General features: G+C 37.0%; 2 protein-coding genes across 2 annotated transcripts; both read right to left on the bottom strand.

The window, feature by feature from the left end:
- Positions 1-8,895: 8,895 nt before the first annotated feature.
- LOC131146435 (formin-like protein 4) lies at positions 8,896-12,322 on the bottom strand. The gene is made up of 2 exons (XM_058096045.1): positions 10,465-12,322; positions 8,896-10,345 (listed from the first exon to the last, which is right to left on the bottom strand). The coding sequence occupies exons 1-2, from the start codon at positions 12,183-12,185 to the stop codon at positions 9,001-9,003; spliced, it is 3,066 nt and encodes a 1,021-aa protein (XP_057952028.1). The 5' UTR covers positions 12,186-12,322; the 3' UTR covers positions 8,896-9,000.
- Positions 12,323-13,646: 1,324 nt separating this feature from the next.
- On the bottom strand, positions 13,647-16,113 carry LOC131146306 (two-component response regulator ARR6-like). The gene is made up of 6 exons (XM_058095822.1): positions 15,670-16,113; positions 15,496-15,572; positions 15,242-15,319; positions 15,069-15,139; positions 14,032-14,261; positions 13,647-13,970 (listed from the first exon to the last, which is right to left on the bottom strand). The coding sequence occupies exons 1-6, from the start codon at positions 15,995-15,997 to the stop codon at positions 13,873-13,875; spliced, it is 882 nt and encodes a 293-aa protein (XP_057951805.1). The 5' UTR covers positions 15,998-16,113; the 3' UTR covers positions 13,647-13,872.
- Positions 16,114-26,995: the final 10,882 nt, after the last annotated feature.

The following is a 26,995-nucleotide window of genomic DNA, read 5'->3' as shown; positions in this document are numbered from 1 at the left end:
TTGATAATAATATAATCCATCTTATTGAGAGGTGTCTCACCCTAGCATACAAATGTTGTTTCAGGTCCTCCGAGGGATCGAGCCTAGTTTGTTGCTGGGTAAAGTTAGATAGTAGACAGTCCTTGTCAGAACTGGTGAGATTCAATGCAGTGTCTGTCTTTTGGGGATTGTATATGTAGCAGATTATGTTTTAAGCTATGTATGGAAGTATATGAGAAATAGTTAGAAACTCTGGTAAGTTTCATTAGAAGATGTATATTTTCTGCTGTGTATGTTTATGCAATTCAATATGGGACACCCGTTTTTCCCTTGTTTGGGCGGGCTGTATCTATATGGTATCAGAGGGATGTATGCATGTATGCATGTTTAGTAGCACTCCGAGCCCACTGAGAGGGTCGGGGTGCTACATTACCTAAAAAGATCCCCTCATTTGGAGGTCTTATTGGATAGATGGAATGGGTGGCCTGTGTTATGATTTAGTTAGAACTTTGTCTCCCTTTCGTTATTACTTATTTCTTTATGTCAAAGAACAACTTTTTTATTTGGGAAAGCAACTGTGAGTCTTCCAAATACATAAAGCCTTACTGAACTTGATATAATATGGTTAATCATTGAAGATATTCTCCCCAATAAGTTTTGGATTTAGCTTTCCCATTAAACTTAGGCTTTTAAAGTTAAATTCAAATTTTTTTAAAAAAAGTGTAAAGAGTTATTGTCTTCACCTTGAATTGAATTAATAGGTAGTCTAGTTGTGTTCATTTCTGTAGAACTTTCTTAATCTTATTATAGTTAGGTTTGGAGAACTCAACTTGCTTTGCCCCTATCTTATACCACCTTAGATAGAAGGAAGTGCTTCTTTTATTGCCTTGTCTTCTTAAAAAAGCTTGGCATCAGCAAAATGAACCTTTGCATCTAAGAAAGGCTTAACATCAGCTTCAACTTTTCTTACCCCTCTTTAAAAATATTTGAAACATTGGTGAAGAGTCAAAGGTATAATGCCATTCTTATGAATCCATGGTTTTCCTAACAATAATTTATAAGTTGTTCCTTCTTCCTTTTTTTTTCCTTTTCTTCTCTCTCAAAATCGTTTAATGTAGATGGTGTTAGGGATCTAGGAACAATAATCACACACACAAGAAAAACAAGCACACAAAATAAAAACACCATATTTATGTGGTTCAGTCTTCTGACCTACGTCCACGAAACACACAAAATATACTATAACCTGGGAGAAAAACAAGAGGAGGCGACACACAATCAACTCAACTCTTCTCACACCTCTCTCTCTCTCTCTCTCTCTCTCTCTCTCTCTCTCACACACACACACACACACACACACACACCTTCAGCACTCTCACACTCCTTGCTCACTCACTTCACACAACACAAATGTTCTTATTTATAGATACATAGGATAGATATAGAAGGAAAGGAGTTATTGCATTCTAATGGGATAATGAGCACGTGGTATTTAATGGATTATTTTAGCACGTGATAATTGTGTTTTTGATGGAATGAATTTGGTACGCGGCTACAGCTCATCCTTTTTAAGGCATTTCTATTTTCTCCGTTTTCATATTTTTTCCATTTCTATTTCAGCTTAACAATCTCCCACTTGGAGACGGAGATACTATCTCAACCAATATATAGATAATGATGTGCTCAAATCTATCCTCAAGCATGAAGACCAACTGAAGTTGAGCACAACTTCAGCTTCTCTGTAGTCACCACCTTTGTCAACATATCTGCCGGATTCTTGTTACCTTGGATTTTTTTCCAGTGTCAATACTCCATCCTTTAACAGAGATCTGACGAAATGATAACGTAATCCAATGTTTTTGATTCTGAAATGAAATGCAGAGTTTTTTGCCAGATTTATTGCACTCTGACTGTCACGGTGTAAAACATTTCTTTTCTACTTTATTCTGAGCTCTATTAACAAACCTTGAAGCCAAATCATCTCTTTACTGGCTTCTGTCACTACTACATACTCAGCTTGAAGCCAAATCATCTCTTTACTGGCTTCTATCACTACTACATACTCAGCTTATTTAGTGGATAAAACAACAATCTTCTATATCTGTGACATCCAACTAACAACTTTTGTGCAAACAGTGAACACATATCTGATGGTACTTCTGCGATGATCAATTTCACCTATAAAATCAGCATCAACATATCCTCGAATTTTCAAATCTCCTTTGCCAAAACATAGGCACTTATCAATAGTGCCACGTAGATATCTCAAAATCCACTTCACTGCTTCCTAGTGAGTCTTCCCTAGATTTGACATAAACCTGTTGACAACTCCCTCTACTTGACTAATGTCTAGTCTGGTACCAACCATGATGTACATGAGACTTCCAATGGCTGAGGCATAAGGTACCTTAGCCATGAAGTCCTTCTCTTCATTTGTCTAGGGAACCTGATCCTTGAAGAGACGAAAGTGACTGGCCAATGGCATATTTACTGTCTTGCCACTACTCATGTTGAATCTCTGTAAAACACGGCTAATATACTCTGACTAAGATAACCGCAATGTTCCCTGTTGCTTATCTTTGGAGATCCGCGTCCTAAGTATATGCTTGGCTGAACCCAAGTCCTTCATATCAAACTCCTCTAACATTTGCTACTTCAATTTCTTGATTTATCCTATATCTGGTTCTGCAACTAATATGTCATCGACATATAGCAATAGTATGATATAAATAGAATGATACCTCTTAAAGTAGCAACAGTGGTAGGCATTGCACTTCTAAAAATATTTTCTGTGCATAAAGCTGTCAAATTTTCTGTACCATTGCTTAGAAGCTTGGTTGAGACCATACAAGCTCTTCTTCAATCTGCACACAAGATCCTCTTTACCTTTTACTGAGAATCCTTTAAGTTGGTGCATGTAAATCTCCTCATCAAGATCACCATGAAGAAATGTTGTCTTCATATCCAACTGCTCAAGATGTAGACCCTCTAAGGCAACAATGCTTAAGAGTGATATGATGGTTGTTAACTTCACAACCGGTGCAAAAATGTCATTATAGTCAATTTCTTCCTTTTGCTCGAAGCCTTTGACTACCAATCGGGCTTTATATCTCCTGGATCCGTCATGCTCCTCTTTGATCTTGTACACCCACTTGTTGTGAAGAGCCTTCTTACTTTTGGGCAACTTAGCTAGTTCCCAAGTTTTGTTGGAGTTAAGGGAATTCATCTCATCCTTCATTGAAAGCTCTCACTTGCTCAAATTTCCCGCCTGACATGCTTCATTATAGCATTTGGGTTCTCCTCCATCTGTAAGAAGTAAATAATTCATATACCTCTTATTTGGTACGTGTTGCCAAGAAGATCTCCTAAGCTCCGAAGCTGGAGTAGGAGACGGTGGTGTGACAATATGCTCCATAGGTTCCTCTGCCTGAGGAATCTCAACATTTTGCTGCTGTGTCTCCTCTGCTTGAGGATTCTCGATGTTTCGCTGTTGTGTCCTGATACCTTCTAGGACATCATCTAAGTCTACATAGGTTGTTTCATTTTGAATTCGTTCTGTGGGTTTTGTTGGTTCTGTTGTGTGTCTGTCTTTGTACATCGCCTTTTCATTAATGATCACATCTCTGCTTTTGATCACCTTCTTGTTTTCATCATCCCAAATGCGATACACATACTCATCTTCACTATAACCGTCGAAGGTGCATTTTCGGGACTTTGGATCAAGCTTGTTTCTGACATGATCATTAACATGCACATATAATACACAACCAAAAACTTTCAAATGTGAAAGTATTACCTCTTTTCCGCTCCACACCTCTTATGGTAGATTGTTGTCCAATGGTACTGATGGACTCCTGTTAATTGAGTATGCTATTGTATTGACTGTTTCTGCCCAGAACTGATTTGGTAAGCCTAACTGCACATGCATGCTTCTGGACCTTTCAGTCAATGATCGATTCATCCTCTTGGCTACGCCGTTGTGCTAAGGCGTACCTAGCACAAATCTTTTCATCCTGATACCATGCTCATAACAAAATTTCTTGAACCCGGTGTCATCATACTCACCACCGTTATCGGTTCTCAGCTTCTTGATTTTCAAACCAGTCTCATTTTCAACCATTACTTTCCAAATCTTAAAAGCATCAAAGACATCATATTTGTGTTTTAGGAAGTAAACTCATACCTTGCGAGAATGATCGTCAATAAAGGTCACGAAGTAATTCCTTCCACTTGGGGATAAGAAGGTCGTCAGTCCCCATACATCTAAGTGGACTAGTTCAAGTCTCTCCTTTAGGGTACTGGTGAATGTTTGGAAACTAACCCTCTTCTATTTCCTGACTATACAATTCACGCATATATCAATCTCTACTGACCGTAGATCACCCAACTTTCCCTTTGAGTGCATCACCCTGAGTCCCTTCTCACTAATGTGACCAAGTCGTTGATGTCAAATGTTGTTATCGACATTTCCTGTAGTAACTAAAATAGACATACATACATTAGAAGTCACATAAAGCGTTCCACTTTTCTTACCTCGTGCAATCAACAGTGCACCCTTTGAAATCTTCCATTCATCACCAATGACTGTTGTGATGTATCCCTCATCTGCTAGTTGACCAACTGAGATCAAGTTTTTTCTCAGGTCTGGAATATATCTGACATCCTTCAGCTTCCATAGTGACCCGTTCATCTTGATTTTCACAATTCCCTTGCCAGTTATGTTGCAAGGTTGATCATTGCCAAGGTATACCATACCAAAGTCACCTGGTATATACTCCTCTAGGCAATCTTTACTGCAAGTGGCATGAAATAAGGCTCCAGATTCTAAGACCCAAGACTCCTTTTTGCTTTCCAAAGAGCATATCAACATATCACCTTCTTCTGAAGCAACATTTGCTTCTGTCTTTGCCTGATATTCCTTTCTTGGACCTTTGCACTGGTTTTTGAAATGACCGAACTTTCCACAGTTCTAACACTCAATGTTCTTTGTGCCCTAGGAACCTTTGGGATTTCTAGATTTGGATCGCCTGGACCTAGATCTATCGCAATTGTTTGATCGGTTATGCCCCCTTCCTTTCCATGAATCTCTCCCTCAGCTTTCCACATTCAATGCTGAACTTGAAGTGGAAGTAATGTTTGACATCTCGATCTCTTCCGTCAAAATCATGCTGACGACTTCATCAAAATTCGGCCTTGATTTTCCTACGGAACTACTGATCGCAGTAACAATACCTTTTCAACTCTCAAGCAACTGACTAAGAATTAGTACGGCACAGATCTCACTATTAAACTTGATTTCAACTAAGGCGAGTTGATCTAACAACTGGTTCACATGTTCATGGTAAATATCTTCTTCATTAAGTGTACCTTATTGGCAGCTGATGGTTGCTCATACATGTTGGAGAGCGCATACATAAGAGACTTGGTGGTTGTCATGTACTTAACATTAAAGGTAACAGACTTTGCCAACATCATCCTGATAGCTCCGAGATCTTTTTGATCAAGCAACTCCCACTCGTCCTCCTTCATGGAATCTGGCTTTCCCTTCAATGGTGAGTGCAACTCCTTACCAAAAAAGTAGTCCTTGATTTGCATCTTCCAGAAACCGAAGTTGGTGCCGTTAAACATCTCGATCTTTAAGCCATTTTCGTTGGACATCTCAATTCATCAATCTAGAGATGAAATCAGCTCAAATGGACAGCATGGTTGGATTCGAAACGGCTAAAAATTTTAGAAATGGTTCAAGTCGTTCAAAAAACAGACTTAAAATAACTTTGAAAATCTGGTCAAACCTTTTGATCGAAATCGGTCAACTTTCTGTTAAACTTAACGAAATATACTCCCACTTAACAGAATATTCTGACGCCGTTACTAACGACGCTAATCAACATCGTTAATTAACTGTTGACATGACAAGTGGAACCCGGTGATGATATAGTGCTGACGTGGCAAGTGGGGCCTAATGATGATGTGGCGCTGATGTGGCAGTGGATCCTAGTGATGATTGTGCTAATTTACACCAGGTAAATTTCTAGGCAAGTGGGGGGTCATAAGGATCGCTTAAGTCCCACTTTCCTAGAAAAATTTTTCCTTTGACACGTAATTAGCACAATATAGCTCCTAGGACCTCCGATCTGGCAATTTTGCTTTGATCTGGTGAATTTGCTCCAACCTGGTTCTAATACCACTTGTTAGGACTAAAGGAGCCTATGGGCGGGCTTGATACACATGGGCTTAAGCCTATCGGGTCTTAGGCCCAACCATGTATACAAGCACCCATCATCCACTCCAATTTTTCAATGTGGGATAGTCAACAATCTCCCCCTCACTTGTGAGTTCCAACCGCTCTCCCTTGAACGGAAACCATCTCCCTTATGGGAGTAAGCCTAATTCTCCAATAGTTGTTCAAGTGGGTCTTACCACTGGCACCTTATGTGCCTCGGATTGCATTCCACGTGCCTCCGAACCAATCCTACCTCCCACGTCTTGACCCTATTCGGATCCATCCCAGGCCTAGATGATCCTTATTGGTGTTGGTCACACACTTGGTCCTCCAACTATTAGCACGTCAGGAGAATTAGCTTCACGTCTCGACTTTTACGATGTCGCTAACTCAGAGTTATGAAACATCGGCTCTGATACCACTTGTTAGGGATCTAGGAACAATAATCACACACACAAGAAAAATAAGCACACAAAATAAAAATACTAGATTTATGTGGTTCGGTCTAATCTTACCTACGTCCACAGAGCACACCAAATATACTATAACCTGAGAGAAAAATAAGAGGAGGAGACACACACTCAACTCAACTCTTCTCACACTTCTCTCTCTCTCTCTCTCTCTCTCTCTCTCTCTCTCTCTCTCTCTCTCTCTCTCTCTCTCTCTCTCACCTTCAGCACTCTCACACTCCTCGCTCACTCACTTCACTCGCACACTTCACACAACACAAATGTTCTTATTTATAGATACATAAGATAGATATAGAAGGAAATGAGTTATTGCATTCTAATGGAATAATGAGCACGTGGTATTTAATGGATTACTTTAGCACGTGATAATTGTATTTTTGACGGAATGAATTTGGTATGCAATTGCAGCTCATCCTCTTTAAGACGTTTCCATTTTCTCCGTTTCCATATTCTATCCCTTTCCATTTCAGCTTAATAGATGGAGCCCTTGGGGAATCTTAAATAGAAATTTTCATAAGATTTTGTTTAAAGCATGAATTTTGTTTGTCAAAATTTAAATAAAATACAATACAAGATTGGAATGAATTCTGGCAAATTCATACAAATCTAAATTTAAAGTCTAATTTTCAAGCTCTTAGACATTGGGTAAGAGTCATGTTGATCATTCCTCAAGATCAATATGCTGAAGAATTCAGTTAAAAAAGAACATATGGTGATACCATGAAGTCATGATTGTCGTAATATAATTGTTTTGCATACATGTTCTGAGGTAGGGCAATTTTGCGTTTGAATTAGTTCATCTCATTTTTAACGTTTATGATCGTGATGCTGGAGGAACGATTCAATATCCATACTGCGTGTAGGACCCAAAAATAATTATGACTCTTTAAGATTTTGACGTACAATCTTCAGTTTCTGGTTTTGGTATATCATCTTACTTGATACTCGTTTATCAGCACAGCCCACCAGAAAAATCAGAACTTTGAACTTTCCACCTTGGCAAGCCCATAAATAGTGTTTTGGAACATATTTATTCGGCCAAACGTCGAGCTTACCTGTAGAAACAAGTAGACCATTTCATGCCAAAATTAATTATTCATAGATCTGAAAACCAAATAGCCATTGGTATGACTGGAAAGTAGAAACCTTGGATTGGATTACCAAATCTGCCTCCTTGAACCCTCAAGTTTGCAAGTTGCAAGTGGTGTTTGTAGCAAAGTCACCTCACTTCCAGTTCCCCCCTCTAAAATGTCATTCAATCAAGTCAACTTCGTGACACATTGCATCGGTGCCCAATTAATCAACCCTTTTTACCGTTATATTTTGTATCAAGAACGAAAATTATCAACTACTTCCGGCTTATTACCCCTTTGAGAAATAATAGTCCTTGTAGTTGTAGAAATGGTAATAATTGCAGTACTAATGTTGCAGTCTTCTTGAGATGAGTTCAAATAGAGAAAGGAGCATATTAGAAGTTCTTTGCATTCTACTCTAAATTGTAGAATTTAGATCTGTGTCAAAAGTAATGTCAGATGTGTAGCTTGCATTGTGATCGTGGCAATGGCTAGGAAACAGCTCGTCTTAACAGACAACAAAGTGTACAAAATTTGGTGTTTAGCAGCTACTGCAAATGAGTTTAAAATTTTCATAGAAGTAATGGGATTTATAGTCTCATGCCCAACTGTTTGAAGTTTCTTGGTATATGAATAAATCGCGAAGTACTTTCGTTTGGTAATGTAAAATTCTCAGTAAAGTAGGGACTCGAACTATGCTGCAGGTACAGGCTGAGACTTGGGAGGTCGTAAGCTGAGACAGTGATGTCTCAGAATTACTATTGATTGAATCTAGTTGCCAATAATTATTTAGAAAGGATCTAAGATTGGTTTCATGATTGTGAATTACACAGGAAATAATGAGACATGTTATATATTTGCTGAGAAGTTTAATCCAGAAGCACCAAGGTCTGAGAGATTTGAAACTTGAGAGTTCAAAGAGGATGATGAAATGAAATGGGACACCTAAGATGTCACACACACCTCATGTTTGATTTTTCACTTATATTTGTTCATCAAGTGACATTTTTTCTCTCTTTTTTAGAGCAAGTAAAAATGAGTGTGTAAAGAGAAATTCTGGTGTGGAATGCTGTCTTCCGTCCTAATAAAGCTATTTTTTTCACCTTGACCATGCTTATGGAAAAAAGTACACAAATCTACCGAGTTGTGATTCGGAACACCAGATATCTTACATTTCTCATTATACGAACTTTGCTCCTACATTGTCATCTTGTCGTGTTAGTCTGAACCATACAGAAAATACAGCCATCTCTCTTCAGAAATCATCTTCTGAATCACTAGAACATGTTGTCCTTGACTGGTCTGACAAGAAATGCAGCTGCAAGTTTGGGATTCTAAAAGCGGTTCTTGTAGGCGGTACTGGTGGCAATGAAGATTCTACATGTCTTGTTGAGGTTGATGGTGGTGTTCTCAAGTTTTTCTTCTGTAGCTTCTGACTAATATCTGAACAAGCTCGATCAACTATGTCAAGGAAATCCTTCACAATAACAAACAACTGGAGTGGGTGTGCGCCATTGTCCTTGGAAGCTCCTACTTGGTAATATGCTGTTGTTTTCTTCACAAGCTCCATTACCCTCTTTTGCTCCTCTCTCACCACTTTAAGCTCTTCTTCACATCCTTCCAAGAACCCTTTCATTTCTGTAACAAACCGATCCACCTCACCACTGCTGCAACAGGTCACATGTTGTTGAATTTCAGCAACCCTAGCTGTGAGAGTGGAGCACATATGGATGAAACTTTCATAGTCTATAGCAGCTGCTTTCCTTACATTAGAGAATTCAATATTTAAGCCCCCTAAAGCTGGCAAACCAAGCGTTAGGTACTCCCTCTCTCCCTGTTCATTTGCTACCAGGCTGTCTGAATTTACATCCCCATTTTTGCTCCTTCGGCTATTACTTCGACCAATGCTATGGTTCCGATTCATCATGCAACGTCTGCCCTCTGTTCTAACCACTTGTTCCACGACAAAGTGAAGTAGTGTAGTCTTTCCATCAGTGCTTTTAACATCAGATAGTTTCCTTAGAGCAGTGAGGTTGAAACCTTGTGCGTCGCCTCTAGCAGTTCCAGCATTCATCCGATTGCCAGCCTTGAGAATAGCTTCAAGGAGTTTTAAGAAGATAGTGCGAGTTCTTAGTTCCTGACACCCCAATTCAAGTGTTTGTAAAGTTTCCTTGACTTGAAGGATCTCGGGATCATAATTTGATCTGAAAAGCATTGCATTGAAGTGGGTGAATGCTGAAGGAACGGCTTTCAGGATGTTATACAGGAATGATTCAGCATCAGCAAGTTTAGTTGGGTCGCCATTGAATTGGAGGATTTTGGCTTCTTCTTCTTGGGTTGGGGAAACTTTGATTAATTTTTCAAGGGTATCAGCGTCCAGTCCTTGGCCATCATGAAGGGCATCAAGGACTTCTTTGCGAGAGGTTGCAAGAGATCTAAGCACAATTGCTGTGTTTTGGGACTTCCTGGGCTCAAGAATGAAAATTTGAGCAGGCTGAGAGGAGTTTGTACTACTGGAGTTCGATGAGATGCTATTTCTTGCTGGGGATTTGACAGCGGAAGTGTATCCAAACAAGGTTTCCATAAGGTTGTCATCGAATCTGACAAGAATATATGTAAAAAAAAAAAAAATCAGCATTAGCAAATAGACATGGCAGCATACTGGAGGATGAGGGTTAAAAAAATTGAATGAAATGTGAATGCAGAGCGACTCTTTTACCGGAAAGATCCATTATTGATATCATCCCAGACCATTGAATGATCAGCATTTGCTATTAGTTTATCCCAGTGCAACGGCTTCAGCTTCACCTGTCCAATACCAGTCTCCTTTGCAGAGTCCGCACTGGAAGTATTTGGCTTTAAGCTGCCGCTTGGTTTTCCCCTGGCTGTGGATTTGGATTTCAACGATGAAACCAAACCACCTGCCTTTGGTGGCGGACATGGTGGTACATGGTTTCCCTTTGCTGAAATAAGTGGAAGTTTCGATGGAGGTGGTGGAGGCGGCGGCGGTGGAGCGTGCTTCTTGGGAACCAGAGATAGAGGCAATGGGCGTGGATGGTGAGATCGTAGTGGAGGTGGCTGTGGTGGTGATGCTGCTATAACTGGTGGTGGAGTTGAAATTTGCAAACTTGGTCTTTGTGGAGGAAGAAGAGGGGGTGGAGGTGGTGGTGGTGGTGGCGGCGGCGGCGGTGAAGCGTGCTTCTTGGGAACCAGTGATAGAGGCAATGGGCGTGGATGGTGAGATCGTAGTGGAGGTGGCTGTGGTGGTGATGCTGCTATAACTGGTGGTGGAGTTGAAATTTGCAAACTTGGTCTTTGTGGAGGAAGAAGAGGGGGTGGAATTGGTGGTGGTGGTGGCGGCGGCGGCGGTGAAGTGTGCTTCTTGGGAACCAGTGATAGAGGCAATGGGCGTGGATGGTGAGATCGTAGTGGAGGTGGCTGTGGTGGTGATGCTGCTATAACTGGTGGTGGAGTTGGAATTTGCAAACTTGGTCTTTGTGGAGGAAGAAGAGGGGGTGCAGGTGGGGGTGGCGGCGGTGGAGCGTGCTTCTTGGGAACCAGTGATAGAGGCAATGGGCGTGGATGGTGAGATCGTAGTGGAGGTGGCTGTGGTGGTGATGCTGCTATAACCGGTGGTGGAGTTGGAATTTGCAAACTTGGTCTTTGTGGAGGAAGAAGAGGGGGTGGAGGTGGTGGTGGTGGCGGCGGCGGCGGCGGCGGTGGAGAAGGAGTTTGCTCCACTGGAATCACTTGTGGGAGCGATGGACGTGGAGACTGAGGAGGTTGTGGTGGCAGCTGCTGTGGTGGTGATGCTTCTATAAACAGGAGTTGAGGCGGAATTTGCAAACCTGATCTTTCTGGTGGAAGACGAGGATGAGGCGGCGGCGGCGGCTGTGATGGTGGAGTTTGCTTCTCTAGAATCACTGGTGGAGGTGGTGGCCCTGGTGGGTGAGGAGGTTGCCGTGGCAGTTGATGTGGTGGAAATGATGGGATAACGGGGGACGAAAATTGGATTTGCTCACTCCTTGGTTTTGCCACTTCTTCAAGAGCAATTACATCATGCGGCTCTCCAAGCAATGGAACTCGCTGAATTGGTTTATTCACCCCACTATCCGACTTCTGTTCTTCTTTTGGTTCATTCTGATCAAACACATCCTTGGGGAAACCAGTCCTAAGTTCACCCCCTTCAAGTTTCCTCAAGTAGATAATGTCCAGCCCATTCTCATCAACAATCAATCCTTTCAGAGTTCCTCCAAGTTTCTTAAACTCTCCTGGAGCTGCAGGTTCTTCTCGACAGAAACTCGAATCAATTATTTTCCTTCGCTGGCGTCGCACAATAGCAAACCTCTTGAGGAACAAAAACAAGATCCCTACAACAACCAGAGTACTCGCAGCTGTGGCAGCAACAGCCTTGGCAACAGTTCGATCAGTCGATGGCATGTTCTTTTTTGACAAGATGAAGAAGAGATGGGGGAGAAACTCTCATGAAACTAAACACCCCCCTGAGAACAGGGGAGACCTGCAAAGAAAGGAGAAGAAATTTTCTCTCTGAGATTTGGTAATGGAAATTTCTTTTCTGGTTGTGTGTTTGGTTGAGTTGGTCGCTGAAAACTTCAAAGAAGCTTGTAGCTGCAGGTTGGGTTTATTTGTTCAACCCTCCACTTCGTGGAAAGTTTCAATGAGTACAGCAGCTAGAAATAAATCAGCATATGATAATTATATGTGCATGTCAGATAGAGGTTGTTGCGGTCTTTTCCATGTAGTTGACCATATCCCTGGTGCATGTCACGATCCTTGATGATCATTGGCTTTCAGTAACAATGAGATTTGGCGTGGTCTAACATTTTCCTACAACAATCAACCCTATTTAATTTTCACTGAAGCAACGAGTTCTTTGGCATAGTCCAAGTTATTCTAAGTTTACACCTCTCTTACTATCATTGTAACGACAATATAGCTCAAGTAATAGTACGGGATGCGGGAGTGTCTTTCACGAGATGAGGTGTTCAAATCCTTCCGAATTTATTTTTATCTCCAAACTTCTAAAATTTAACTCCCTTTGAAATTGTAGGGTCGGCTTCATAATTACTATTTGATTTCTTATAAAAAGTGTTGATCATAATTTGTAATTCTTGTTTGAATAGTACTGTGAATTTATTATTACCATGTCAATATATTATAAGATTTGAATATATAATTAGTATATTATGATACATAAGAAAAGTAATATATACTCGTTAAATTATGTTTAGTATCTTTATTAGTATTTATAATTAAAATATTAGTTAATATTTATGTTAATGAACATTTTTATTGTTGTCTTATTAACAAAGTAATTGACATTCTCAAATTAAAATTTTAACTAAAATTTAATTAAAATTATAATATTTTATAATTGTTAAATCATATTAACAATTTATTTATTTTTCTGATTAATACTTTTACTTAAAATTTCGATATTTTCTAGTTAAAATTAATTAATTTTTATATTAATGAACATTTTTAATTGGCATTTAATTCTATCTGTTAAAAAATTAATTAACATGTTTAGCTAGCACTTATAATATACAGTTTATGTATTTTCTAACAGTTAAATTTTTATATAAAAAATTTCAAATTAATATTATTTTTAATTAACATTTATAGTCAACCTTTTTAATATTGCCTAGTTCGCAAAATAATTAAAATTGTAAATATAGCCTAATTAACAAATCAATTAAATCTTTTATTAAAATTTTAAAATTAATATATATGCTTATTTTTCAAGTAATTCCAAAAGTAGGCTTAGATATTATTTTTCTATTTTTACCCTTTATCCAGTTAATAAGAAATACGAATCTCCTTCTTGTGGTATGCAGATAATACCAGAGACAGGCTACAGAAAATCCAATAACAAAGATCAGATGAACATCTAGACATTTGGTATTCCAATCTTATATAAAATTTTATAAGCTGCAGAATGAAAAAGAACAAAATTAATTCTTGGGACTTTTTCTTGTATATATATATTTTTTCTTTCCATTTCCTTGATCAGAATCCATTCTTTTTATGTTAGCATCTACAAAAATATAAGATCCACAAAATGCCACACAAGAAGAAGAAGATGAAATCGTCTCCGCCAGAATGGTCACCTAGTGACGCCACACGCCTTACAAGCAAGGAGGGATGACAAAATATGCTGCAGAAATTGAAATGACAATTGATCAATCTTGGCTGTCACATAATCTGGACCGTTTTGAAGGGCAATGCTGCGATGGAGAAGAATGTAGGGATGACAAATCTGAACCGAGTGACAATGATGATGGTTGAGGCGAGGACTGTAGGATGTCGTAATCATCTTCTTGTTTTCGCTTTTGGGTTCTTTTCTCTTTGTTCTCATCTCGTTGTTTTCGCTTTTGGGTTCCTTTCTCTTTGTTCTCATCTCCTTCCCCTCTCATTACATAATCCTTCAAGCGCTTCACATCTGATAGTTTTACGGGTTTCACTATGAACTCCTCTGCCCCTTCCTCCAAACACCTATTATAATTCAATCACAAAGAACAAAAGAATATTATGTTAACACCTATGATTCAGTCGCAGAGAACTATTTAAAATTATGAACCTCATAAAGTCATGTTTAACCTTTCCGAAGCCACAGGGTTTTTCGGTATCCTATAGTCCCTAATGAAAATGTGTACTAAAAATTTGAAAGCTGATGCAACACTAGATTAGCTCTAAGGATTTTCTGGAACAGTTCAATTCACAGGTGAGTCGAGATTTCGTGAGTATTGTCATTGACATTTCATTGGGTTCTAAAGTGAACATAAATCATTATAAAGCATCATCGAATCGTGATGATTTGATCAACCAAGCACCAAAAACTTGATTCAAGTCAAGATGGATGAATACAAGGATGTGTTATGGCCTCTGATACACTAGGTTCTAATTAAATATCAATCCTTACAAAGCATCTTCAAATCAACGCGATTTGAAGACTAAAACCCCAGAAAAAATTGATTAGGATTGAGACATATGATATCGATATATACATGTGTGCATATATATACTTGACCAAGAACCTATCAGCTTAAGCATTAGCCTATGGCTGTTGAACCATACACATCCTCAAGTGTTTATCATAAAATTCACAAATTTTGGTGAGAGAGAGAGAGAGAGAGAAAGGTATTGGGAAGCTTATTGATCACATTAAACAGAAGAAGATCCATCAAATTTGTAACCTCCACACAGAGATCATGTCAATAAACCACTAAGCTGTTAATGACACCAAATGGGCAAGGAATAAATGCTATTGCAAGCAAAAAATATTTGGAGCAAGAATGATACCTGTCAATGCGAGGCAGGACATTCTCAGAGGACATGATCACCACTGGTATCTCTCTAAAAGCCGATGATTCCTGCCAATATGAAAATTAAATCCTACGCCGTTAAATCATTACAGCAATTTAACAACAACGAAAATAATAAATTGAAGATTTTTTGCCTAGTGAATATCTAACCTTGATTTTCTTCAGCAACTCGTATCCTGTCATCCCAGGCATGGAATAATCCGTCATTATCAGATTCACTTTCAATCCCTAAAATCACAGCAAATAAATCATCAAAAAAGAATTTAAAAAAAAAAAAAACCAGAAAAATAATCTTGAATGAGAACTGAAATCCTCGGGATTACTGGAAATTCTATACATTTTCCCCCGGTTTCTCAGCAACCAAACAAAAAAGAAAGTGCATTAGAGAACAAACATGTTCTTACATCAAATCCAACAGAGCTCCCCTCCCCATCCAACCCCAGAAACTGCAGTGCCCTCGTCCCGCTCTCCACAGCCGTCACTGAAAAATTCCCAACCAACTCAAAAAATTAAACCCCAGCTCTCAAGATCGATAAAATACAAGCCATTCCCAAATCACATAAGCTAACAATTAATACCTTTGCAAGCAGATATCCTGAGCAACCGCTCGATGAACTTGCGATCCACGTGGCTGTCATCCACGGCTAGAACATGGAGTTGCTCCACCACCTCCGGCAACCGCCGCCGCAGAACCTCGCCGGCTGCACCCATTACCCCTTTTTCTTTATTATTTTCTGGCTTTCTTCTCCGATTGAAAAAGAAGACAGAGATTTCGAAAAGGATATATTTATATAGAGAGAAAGAGAGTAGGACATGGGAAATCCGCTTTTTGAAGGAAGGATGATAAAGGAAAGATCCTGTGATCAGGGGAAAATCTAAGAGCACAAGGGCCAGTTGTCGGTTCATACATTTGTCAGAAAATTCAGAAATGAATGGGCGTGAAGGCACCCGGGTCGCGGCCAAGGCAACGTTATGAGTTGGGTTTACGTGTTGCCCATGCGACCTTTGTTCTCATCCCAAACATTGGTGACCCAACCATATCTATCATATAAATATGTATAGATTCGTCCCCTATATTATATTATATATCTTAACTTTAATTAATTTTTGCTAATTTTTTAATTAAAATTTTATTTTATTAAATTACTCTTTAAGGGTTAAAGTCATATTTAATGACTATGATATCTTTACATATACCTATTTAAAGTTTACTTTTATGAATGTTTTTAGGAGATTGAAGGATGATTTGGTTTGTTTAAAATATCTTTGATGAATTATTTTATAAATAATGTAAAAGGAGAATAAATGCAATATATGAATGTCGGGTGAGTTCAAAATCTTTCGTTAACCGATTGATTCAATTATTCGAGTTTGAATCGATTCTCACAATGTTTTTAAAAAAATTTTAAAAAGATATTTTACTTAGGTTTTTCTAAGGTGCAAATCACACTTTATTAGTGTAAACCAACCACTCAAAAATAATTCAATATACTATGTTGTAATTTCAGGATATTAATCAATATGTCAGTAGAGATAGCACTAGATAAAAAAAAATCATGATTAATTATAGGCTACCTAAATTTTAATGGCATTTTCTCTATATTTTAAAAACTTCAAATATTTTTTAAGTTATAAAATTCAAAAAAAAAATCCCTATATAGACAAAAATCCCTGTATAGAAATTGAAATGCTCAATACAAATTTATCAAACACAACCACCAAACAATTTATTTTTGCATTTTATTCTAAGAAAATAGGCAAACTTGAATATTTACATTTTGTTTTAAGACTATGACATAAAAATCTCCATTATAAGTTCCATTTTAGCTATGTCATCTGAATACATGATATTTATATTCTTCTTATTTATTTCAAAAATTATTATTTATACAAAAACATTAAAAAATCAAAAAGTTGAAGCCCATGTGAATGCTTCTTTGCAGCTCTCTAGCCATTCTTTTAATTATAATGTGGATTTGATTGGACCCTAATATCTTATTATTAGTGACGAATTTGAATCGTTCACTAATAATTAAGAAATTAAAAAAAAATTTAATACTAATTTTTTTGAATCATCAATTTCTGTAAAAATCTGTAATTACATTTTCGCATACATAACCTAAAACCATAATTAGTACAAAAATCATAAATTATTCAAAATTTTGAATTCAAATACAAATTCAATTAAAATAAAAAAAATAACATTTGTTCAAACATTTGTATACATTATACAAATTCAAATTAAAATACAGAAATTTTATTTGTTCAAATAACAATAAAAATTACAAAAAAAAAATAATCAAAAGTTGCATTCGACGACTGTAGTGTATTCATGGCATTGTGCTGATATTATGACAGCCGCAAACCCTATAAATTAAGAATCATAAAAAAAAATTAGTATATGAATGGAGAACCAAATGGAGATCTGGCGCTCAGTATAATCAGGAAGAAAAATATAGAAAGTGCGTCGTACAATAATTTTCAACCCTAAACGAATAGCTGAAATGAATGTGAATGGCATACATATGAATATATACAATTGCATGCATCGAACAACGCATGTAAACACTTTAACTCGTTCTCAAAACAGAGTATCCCTAGTGGTGGACAAATGATAATGCTTATCCATAGTTAAAAGCAAATGATATGTCATGTATGTTAATAGATGCAGATTTAGGACTTAATGAAATGACTTTTAGTTTAACTTTCACTCATCCTTTCAAAAATATTTTAACATTCATTTTATCATAATTATCTTTGTACGTGATTTTTTTTTTTTTTTTTGAAAAATTTTAACAAAATTTCGGCAACATGCCGTTTGTAAATTGGACATTTTCCTATAAAACATGTACCTGAAACATGATTGTTTTCACAAAATAAAACATTTCAAACATGCGAGAACCTAAATCCACTACCAGCATACAATTCACAATGTACTGCATCAACCATGCAGTTGGCGTTCAACACAAACATATATTCCAATAGTTCAATATATAATTCATATAACATAATACCATCCATGAAGAAAATATTATCCGGAAAACGTTAAAACACAATTCAACTAAGGTTTTCTAGTTTTGTCCAAGTTGCTTCTCAAGCATTCTTCATGCAACTTGGGTTGTGCATGAAGTTGTTACTTAGATTGTAAGAAGATTTGTGATAGATTGAGTTGGGATTTCTTGGATTCAGTTATGGTCATAAAAGCTTTGGTTATAGATTGAGGAAATGGATTATGGTTTGTTTTTCTTCTATTTAATGATAGTGGTGGAATCCTGATTTAGAAGGTTTTAAGATTGTCTTTGCTTTGTAGGAGATTTTTTAGCTTGTCTTTGGTCCTTAGGATTTAATTTGCTAACTTGAGTTTGACTATAAAAGTTGCCAATATATAGGAGGTTTCGAGTTGTGATTCTTTAATGGGTTTTAATATTCATAAATGGCTTTCACTTACTTATATGGCATTTAGTTCTTGACCTTTCACCGTATTATATACATTATTGTTCTTAACCAAGTGTTTTAGATTTTGAATGATAAGCCTAAGATCACCTCTTTTCTTAAGAATATCAACACGTGAGAGGCGCGAGTTAAAATGACTTTAAGTTTTTACTGACCATGCATACGTTTCTTTGTACATGGGATAATTGTGAAAAAACTTTACCGAAATTTCGGCAGCATGCCGTCTGTAAATTAAACATTTTCCAAAAAATTTCTGCACTAAAACCTAATAGATTCAAGCAAACAAATCACAATAATACACATCATGTAGATACCAGTGAGTTTGAGCATGCAAAAACCTAAATCCACTACCAGCATGCAATTCACAAAGTACTGCATCAACCATGCAGTTGGCATTTAACACAAGCATGTATTCCAGTAGTTAAATATACAATTCATATAAAATAATACCATCCATGAAGAAAATATTACTAGGAAAACGTTAAAACACAATTCAACTAAGATTTTCTAGTTTTGTCCAGACGGTTGCTTCTCAAGCATTCTTCATGCAGCTTGGGTTGTGCATGAAATTGTTATTTAGATTGTGATAAGAGTTGTGATAGATTGAGTTGGGGTTTCTTGGATTCAGTTATGGACATAAAAAGCTTTGGTTATAGATTAAGGAAATGGATTATGGTTTGTTTTTCTTCTATTCAGTGATAGTGGTTGAATCTTAGTTTAGAAGGTTTTAAGATTGCCTTTGCTTTGTTGGAGATTTTTGAGTTTGTCTTTGGTCCTTAGGATTTAATTTGCTAACTTGAGTTTGACTATAAAAGTTTTCAATATATAGGAGGTTTCAAGTTGTGATTCTTTAATGGGTTTTAATGTTCATAAGTGGCTTTCACTTACTTATATGGCATTTAGTTCTTGACCTTTCACTGTATATTATACATTGTTATTCTTAGCCAAGTGTTTTAGATTTTGAATGATAAGCCTAAGATCACCTCTTTTCTTAAAAATATCAACACGTGAGAGGCGCGAGTTAGAATGACTTTAAGTTTTTACTGATCATGCATACGTTTCTTTGTACACGGGATAATTGTGGAAAAACTTTACCGAAATTTCAGCAGCATACCGTCTGTAAATTGGACATTTCCAAAAAAAATTCTTGTAATAAACCTAATAGATTCAAGCAAACAAATCACAATAATACGCATCATACAGATACTAGTGAGTTTGAGCATGCGAGAACCTAAATCCACTACTAGCATGCAATTCACAATGTACTGCATCAGTCATGTAGTTGGCGTTCAACACAAGCATGTATTCCAGTAGTTCAATATACAATTCATATAACATAATACTATACATCAAGAAAATATTACCAGGAAACTGTTAAAACACAATTTATTATTGCTCGTAAGACTTGCACATCTACTGAGAAAATGCATCTAATGATGTTGATGCACAGTGAGTTTACAATGGACTCATTTATTACATCCGATGAAGTACTAAGAATCTAACAAAGGATATAAATATTACCATCTAACAAAGGATATAACTTTTACCTATTATTCATTTCTTCATTTACTCAAAAAACGCAAAATAATTTTCATCTCTGTTTTGAAAACCAACAAAAATTATTCATTTTTTTAAGCATACACAACATATTTGAAATGGAGTTTTTTTTTTTTTTTAATTTTCTAATATGAATTTTCAAGGACACACAGAAGGGACCAAGAAGTGTTCTATAAAAACCTCCCTAGGTATTGTTCCTTCTGCAAAATGGTGGGTCACTCAGTAAATATCTATAGTAGGAAGAAAGAAAAAGAAGGAAAGGAAAGTGCAACTATTAAAAAAGTTTGTGTACTTAAGAATAATATTGCTGGGAATGAAAACCAAATGAAAATTGGGGAGGATAAGAAGGTGAATGAGGGAATACATATGGATGTGAATCCATTTATGGAGCAGATTTCCCTGGCTTCTCAAGCTAGTATTAACAATACCATTGAGGGGAAAGGCAATATCAAATTGGATGCTGGATTACAGGAAGCTAGCTGGAAATGAAAAGTAGAGTAGAATTGATAAACATGGTCTCTCCCCTTCCGCATTTTGTGTGAGAAGAGCAGAAGGATCTGGAAATGATTCTTTGGGTGGCAAAATTATGGTGACAAATAGAGATATGGAAAGTTATGAGGGAATTCTCTGTCCTGATGTTGATTTTGGAAATAGATTTCAATCTTCTCCTAAGGCTGGTTTCTTGGGTGATTATGTTGTTAGGTTGGGAGATGACAGCAACACAGTCAAACACTATCTCAATTCTGAAGTGGATATTCTTGGTGAGGAAACGCTTCCTAATCCTATCGTCGATGGGGAATGTCTGGATGATAAGGATGTGGAGAGTACTGAAAGCGGAGACTATGGTCTCTCTCATCTTGGCAAGCCTGATCAGGTGGCAAATAAAGCTCGTGGTGGATGCAGTGTATCACCTCTGGAAGCAAATAATCCTTCCCTCACAAATATAGGTTTGGAGGTTATCTGTGCACTGCCTGTGTAAAGACCCGGAAATTTAAAAGGATTAAAACAATTAAAAAATATATAAATAAATAAAATAACAGATAAATAAATAAAAGGAATGGCGTGGGAAAAAGAAGAAAAAAAATTAAAATAAAGAAATTAAATTAAATTAAGATAAATTAAATAATTAAATAATTAGTAATTAATTAAATATTTTTACATTGGATTTAAAAAAAACTAATTAGAATGATATATATAAGTAAGTTATTATAATATATATATATATATATATATATATATATATATATATATATATAAAGTATCTGACAGAAGGATAAGGAGAAGAAGAAAGAAGAGAAGAAAGAAGAAGAACCTGGAGCAGGTAGCACGCCCCCCACCCCCCTCTAAAAAGCTTGCGTGCTCAGCCACCTCCGTGTCCATCTCTCTCCTCTCTTTCTTTAATTTCTTGGTGGATTTGCAGCGGATCGGGAAACGGAAGGTGCCGTTGGAATCCTGGTTCCGCTGCCGACATTTCTACTGGAGCAGATTTTTCATGGGAATGGCTTAGGTACTACTCCTGGGGAAAGGTAATTTTTCTCTATTTTCTCAATTTCGCTATTAATATGCGGTTAAATCGACGAACGGACACCACCACGGGGTCCTAGTCGTCGTTGTCGTCATTTTGGCATAGGTAATTTTTCAATTGGGATTTTCTAGGCCCTACTTCAAAGCGAGAGTGGGATTTGGGAAATTTGACAATTTGGCTAAATTTAAAAGGTATTATTATTTATTTAGGAATTATGGCCCTAGGAAATATTTAAATAATATTTTATTTGAGAATAATTTATTGGAACTAGGAATTTAATTTCAGGGTCCGGGTGAGCGACGCAGGTATTTTTCGGAGTCCCTGTTGGCATAGTTCAAGAAACCAGGTAAGGGGAAAAATATATATTAAATCAGAATTTTTATGAATTTAATGGAAAAATAAATTGTGTTATATGTACATGTATATGTTTCAGTATGGGTAAAATGTCAACTGTTTAAATTATATTTTTTTCGAGTTTAGGGCTATTTATTATATATGTATGTGTGAAAATGAACTGATGAAAGTAGAAAAATATTTTCAGGATAATTAAATAAGAAATGAAAGGTATTTTCAGTATATAAACATTAAATGTTGGTTGGCTTATTTTACAGGCAGTGTATGAATTTTATTGCTAAATTGTGTGGCATGAGAATCTGTGCAAATATATGTTAAATGTATGAGATGCAGGCTAAGTAAGTAAAACAATGAAAATAAAATATGATATGGACAATGTTGCCTGTGTGTGTTAAATGCAACCATGTAAATGTAAGACAGCTGAAAGACAGCCATGTTAGTAGATCTAGCACACTTCTTTGTAGACTAACTGATGACAGTTAAAAGGAGCTGTGTTAGCAGATCTAGCACGTTTCTACGTAGACTAACTGATGATGGCTAAAGACCAACTGTAGTACGAAGTAATGAAATGAAATGTTATGTAATGAAATGACGATGAAATGACAATGAAATGAAATGAAAAAGGTAAATGATGTAAATAGGAAAGAGTCACTTAAAGTGAAACGAAATACAAAGTTAAGTTATGAATAGGAATGAATGTGCATGAATGTATAATGATAGAAAAGAATGATGTATTATGATATTAGAAGTATGTATGTACGTAAAACATGTTACAATTGGGTGAGGCGTACTCTTCGCCTGAGGGCTTGCTGAGTAAGGCGAATGCACTAGTAACTTCAGATGTGGCAGTAGCTGCATAACGCACTAAGGCAGAGGGAACCTACTTGTATGGACGGGTAGAATTCCCTATCCTTAGGGCCTTTGCCGGTAAACTATTATTGAATGTGTGAGTATGAGATTAATTTAACACTTGAAGGCTTACTGAGTAAGGTAAGTGCTCTGGTATGTTTTAATTGTGACCTTAGGATTACCTAAGTATCAGAGTAGAGGGGTGCTACTTGTATGGGCAGGTAATTACCCCTATCCTTGGGTAATCTCGTGGGTTAAACATTTGCATGTGTTTGATTAGGATCAGGGAATGATTTCGGAAATTATGTTAAGGATTTTCAAATTTTAAATATTATGTTGATTATAAACTCATGTTTGCCACACACTACTTTAATATATGATTTCTTCCCTTACTGAGATGTGTCTCACCCGAATATGAATTTATTTTTTTTTTCAGGATTTCATCGAGATCGAGCTTAGAGAGCTCGAGGTTCTATAACATTATTGGGAAAATAGTAAAAGAAAATGGTATATTTTTATTTTAATTATGGGATGCAAATATTTATGTTTTACGTCCTTATATTTTAAGTCTGTGGAGAAAAGAAAGTTGTGAACATACGGAAATGTTTTGGAAATATATGTAAATATGGAAATGCAGGTATTGAAGGATATTATGGTCTATGGATAGAACTAGGAAACTCTGGTATTATTTGTATGATTGAGGTTCATAGTTGTGTTTTCTGGTGCGTATGTATGGTTTAATTATGGAATATCAGGGATTTTATCAGGTATAACGCGCCGGACCCGGATTTAAGGGTTCGGGGTGTTACTGGTGGGTCTTCAAATCCTTCTAAGAACAACCAGCAAGCTCAAAAGAACAATAATAAAGGGTTTATTCAGGTGAAAAGCAAGAAGGCTATGAAAAAGGGGGGGTTGTAAACCAAGCAACTGGGAAAAGGGGGTCAGGCCCTTTACCTACATCATGAGGATTATTGCATGGAACATAAGGGGCTTCAATAGTCCTTTAAAACGGAATGGGGTCCTTGACCTCATGAAGAAAAATAAGATTGATGTCATGTGCATTATGGAGACTAAGCTATCATTTGAAAACCTGGAGAAACTAATGAATAGAAAATTTAGAACATGGAAGCAAGCCAACAAATTTGAACATCACAGAGGAGGGAGGATCTTGGTGCTATGGAATTCACAGAAAGCTCAGATACAGATAGTGAGTATGAAAGCTCAGGTAATACATTGCAAGGTTACTTGTTTAGTTACTTCTAACTGTTTTTCCTTGAGTTTTGTGTATGGATATAATGCAATTGTAGCAAGAAGAACGTTATGGTAGGACCTCACTGATTTCAACCAAACCTCAGATCCTTGGCTAGTGTTGGGGGACTTCAATTGTGTCCTTTCACCGGAGGAGAAACAAAATGGTGTGCGTGTCATAGCTTACGAGGTAAAAGATATAAACGAATGTTTTAATGAATCTGGACTCAGGGATTTGAACTCTTGTGGAATTTTTCTTACATAGTCGAATGGAACTATCTATTACAAACTAGACAGAGCAATGGCAAACTAGACACTTCCAGTGACTGACCAAGAGATAAAAGATGCAGTGTTCAGTATTGGTGACCTCAAATCTCTGCTTGTTTCTTCAAGAAGGCTTGGGATATTATTGAGAATGAGTTCTCTTTGGCTATTAAAGAGTTCTTTGAATCTGGTAAATTGTTAAAACAAATAAATCATACATCTATAGCCCTGATCCAAAAATCAAAACATGCTGACACTGTCCAAGATTTTAGACCTATATTATGGTGTAATTTGACGTATAAAGTAATAGCTAAGGTGAGTGCAGGAAGAATTAAGCCATGCCTTAAGGATATTGTATGCCTTGCACAGTCAGCTTTTGTCAAGCAGAGGAGTATGATTGAGAATATCAACTTAGTACAAGAAATAATAAGGAAATATGCAAGAAAGAGAGTTTCACCTAGATGCTTCTTAAAGATTGGCCTCAAGAGAGAGAGTTTCACCTAATGCTAACTACAGATTCCACCCCAGATGTGAAATGCTAAAGCTGATGCACCTTGCTTTCGCTAATGATATAATATTATTCTCTCGGGGTGACTCAAATTCAGTTAAGCAGCTACTAGATTGCCTTGAAAAATTTTTGAAATGCTCAGGCTTAACAACTAATAACCTAAAGTAAACTTTTATGCATGCTGGAATCAAAGCAGTAGAGCTGAAACAGATTATATGTCTAATAGAATTTCAGGAGGGTAACTTTCCTTTCAGGTATCTAGGAATTCCACCAGCAGCTTCCAGACTTAATAAAATGCATTATGCCCCTCTAATCAAGAACTCCTCAGTGGCTGGCCAAATCACACAATCTCATATGCAGGAAAATTGGAACTTATAAATTATGTTATCTAGGGGGTAGAGTGCTTCTGGTTGGCTATCTTTCCTTTTCCTAAATCTGTTATTGACCACGTAGTGAAGCTATGTAGATCTTTTCTTTGGGAAGGGAAGAAGAAGCCCCCAGTTGCTTGGAAGGAATTATGTCTTCCTAAACATGAAGGAGGACTGGGAATCTTTGATCTAAATGCATGAAACAAAGCCTTACTTACTCGATCCTTATGGAATATTCAAAGCAAACAAGATTCACTATGGTCTACATGGATACATCATGTATACAGAAGGGATGGAAATCTATTGGGGGGGGGGGGGGAGAACCCCTAAGCACGATGACTCTCCTCTCTTAAAAAAAAAATGATGGAGTTGAAGAATCATATCATAAAAAGCTGTGGAAACCATGGGAAAGCTGAGAAATTGCTAAATACATGGGTGGTAGAGGGTCAACTATCTACAAAGCAGGCTTATAACTACTGGAGAAATAAAGGAAACCTGGTACACTGGTTCAAGGAGGTATGGAAATGTGGAAGTATTCCCAAACATGCATTTACTCTTGGATAGGGACTTGTATCTTTCCCTTTTTTCTAGGTATGCCCAGTGAACTCTGTATATAATATTTTGATCAATATATATTTACTTAACTTGATAAAAAAAAATTATGTGTAATGTGATTCCAAATCTTTATGTGATGACGAATATATTTATAAATAGTGAGATGCCTAATTAATGTGCAAGAGAATATGCAGCAACATGCATACAAAATTAAGTTAATCTTTGAAATTAATATGTAGCAAGAATATGCTATATATCATGAAATAAACTTTTTTTACCTATCAGTTCAAACATGCTTCTGGACGGATTTACCTATCAGTTCAAACATCCATGTATTAGAGTACTATCTAAAAATTCCTACTCGATGAGGTATAGATGTTGAATTTTCAATGCACAAGAATAGAACAATGACATACCTTCTAATGAGAGGAGCCACCTGCATCATCTGATTGAGATTGGCGCATCTTTCTTCGAACTGCACTTGCCTGTTCATCATAGTTACGAGCATGGCTTCAAAGGTGGACACCTTTTCCTTCAAACTCTAGTTCTCCAATGTGACGTTAGACACCAAGTGTCTCGACTCCTAGTTCTCCAGCTCCACCGTTTGCACTCGCTGATCCATCTCGTCTACCCAAGCGTCGGCCTGTCGATGCACTCGTTCTAGCTCAGCACAAGCCGCTGCACCCATCGAAGACGATGTTGTGGGGGGCAATGTATCCATTTCCAAGCCCTTTCACCTAGCCCCCCGCTTGTTCCTCAAGCACTTGAGTGATTATCTGGTAATCCGTCATTTGCTGGCTCCCCTCTTCAATAGGTGCATCTCTCAGCTCGACCATCCACGCCTATTTTCAGTCATGAAAATGATAAAAAAAAAAAAATAAGAAAGAGAATACAATTTCGATGTTTTGAATCAAATTATAAACTATATATTTAATTTGACTTACATGTTTGCTCTGCGCACCGTCACACCACTCCTTCGATCACCGTTGGTGCATTCTCTGATAAAGATCTAGCAATGGCTCCTTGGCGCCAGTTGCAGGATCACACTACATTATCATATAAAACATCATTAATATTAATGGTGTACCTATTCGTTACATAGTGTTATATATAGCAATTACCCATCGATGATTGACGAATAACCTTGACCCACCGCAATGTGTCATCAGGAGTTTGCTGCGATTCGCAGCATTTTTTACACATACAACCTATAAAAAAGATGC

Source organism: Malania oleifera, chromosome 13 (genome assembly GCF_029873635.1).
Source record: "Malania oleifera isolate guangnan ecotype guangnan chromosome 13, ASM2987363v1, whole genome shotgun sequence".
In the NCBI taxonomy this organism is placed as follows: domain Eukaryota; kingdom Viridiplantae; phylum Streptophyta; class Magnoliopsida; order Santalales; family Ximeniaceae; genus Malania; species Malania oleifera.
Note: the sequence above shows the minus strand (reverse complement) of the source record. Positions and strands in the feature narration are given on the sequence as shown.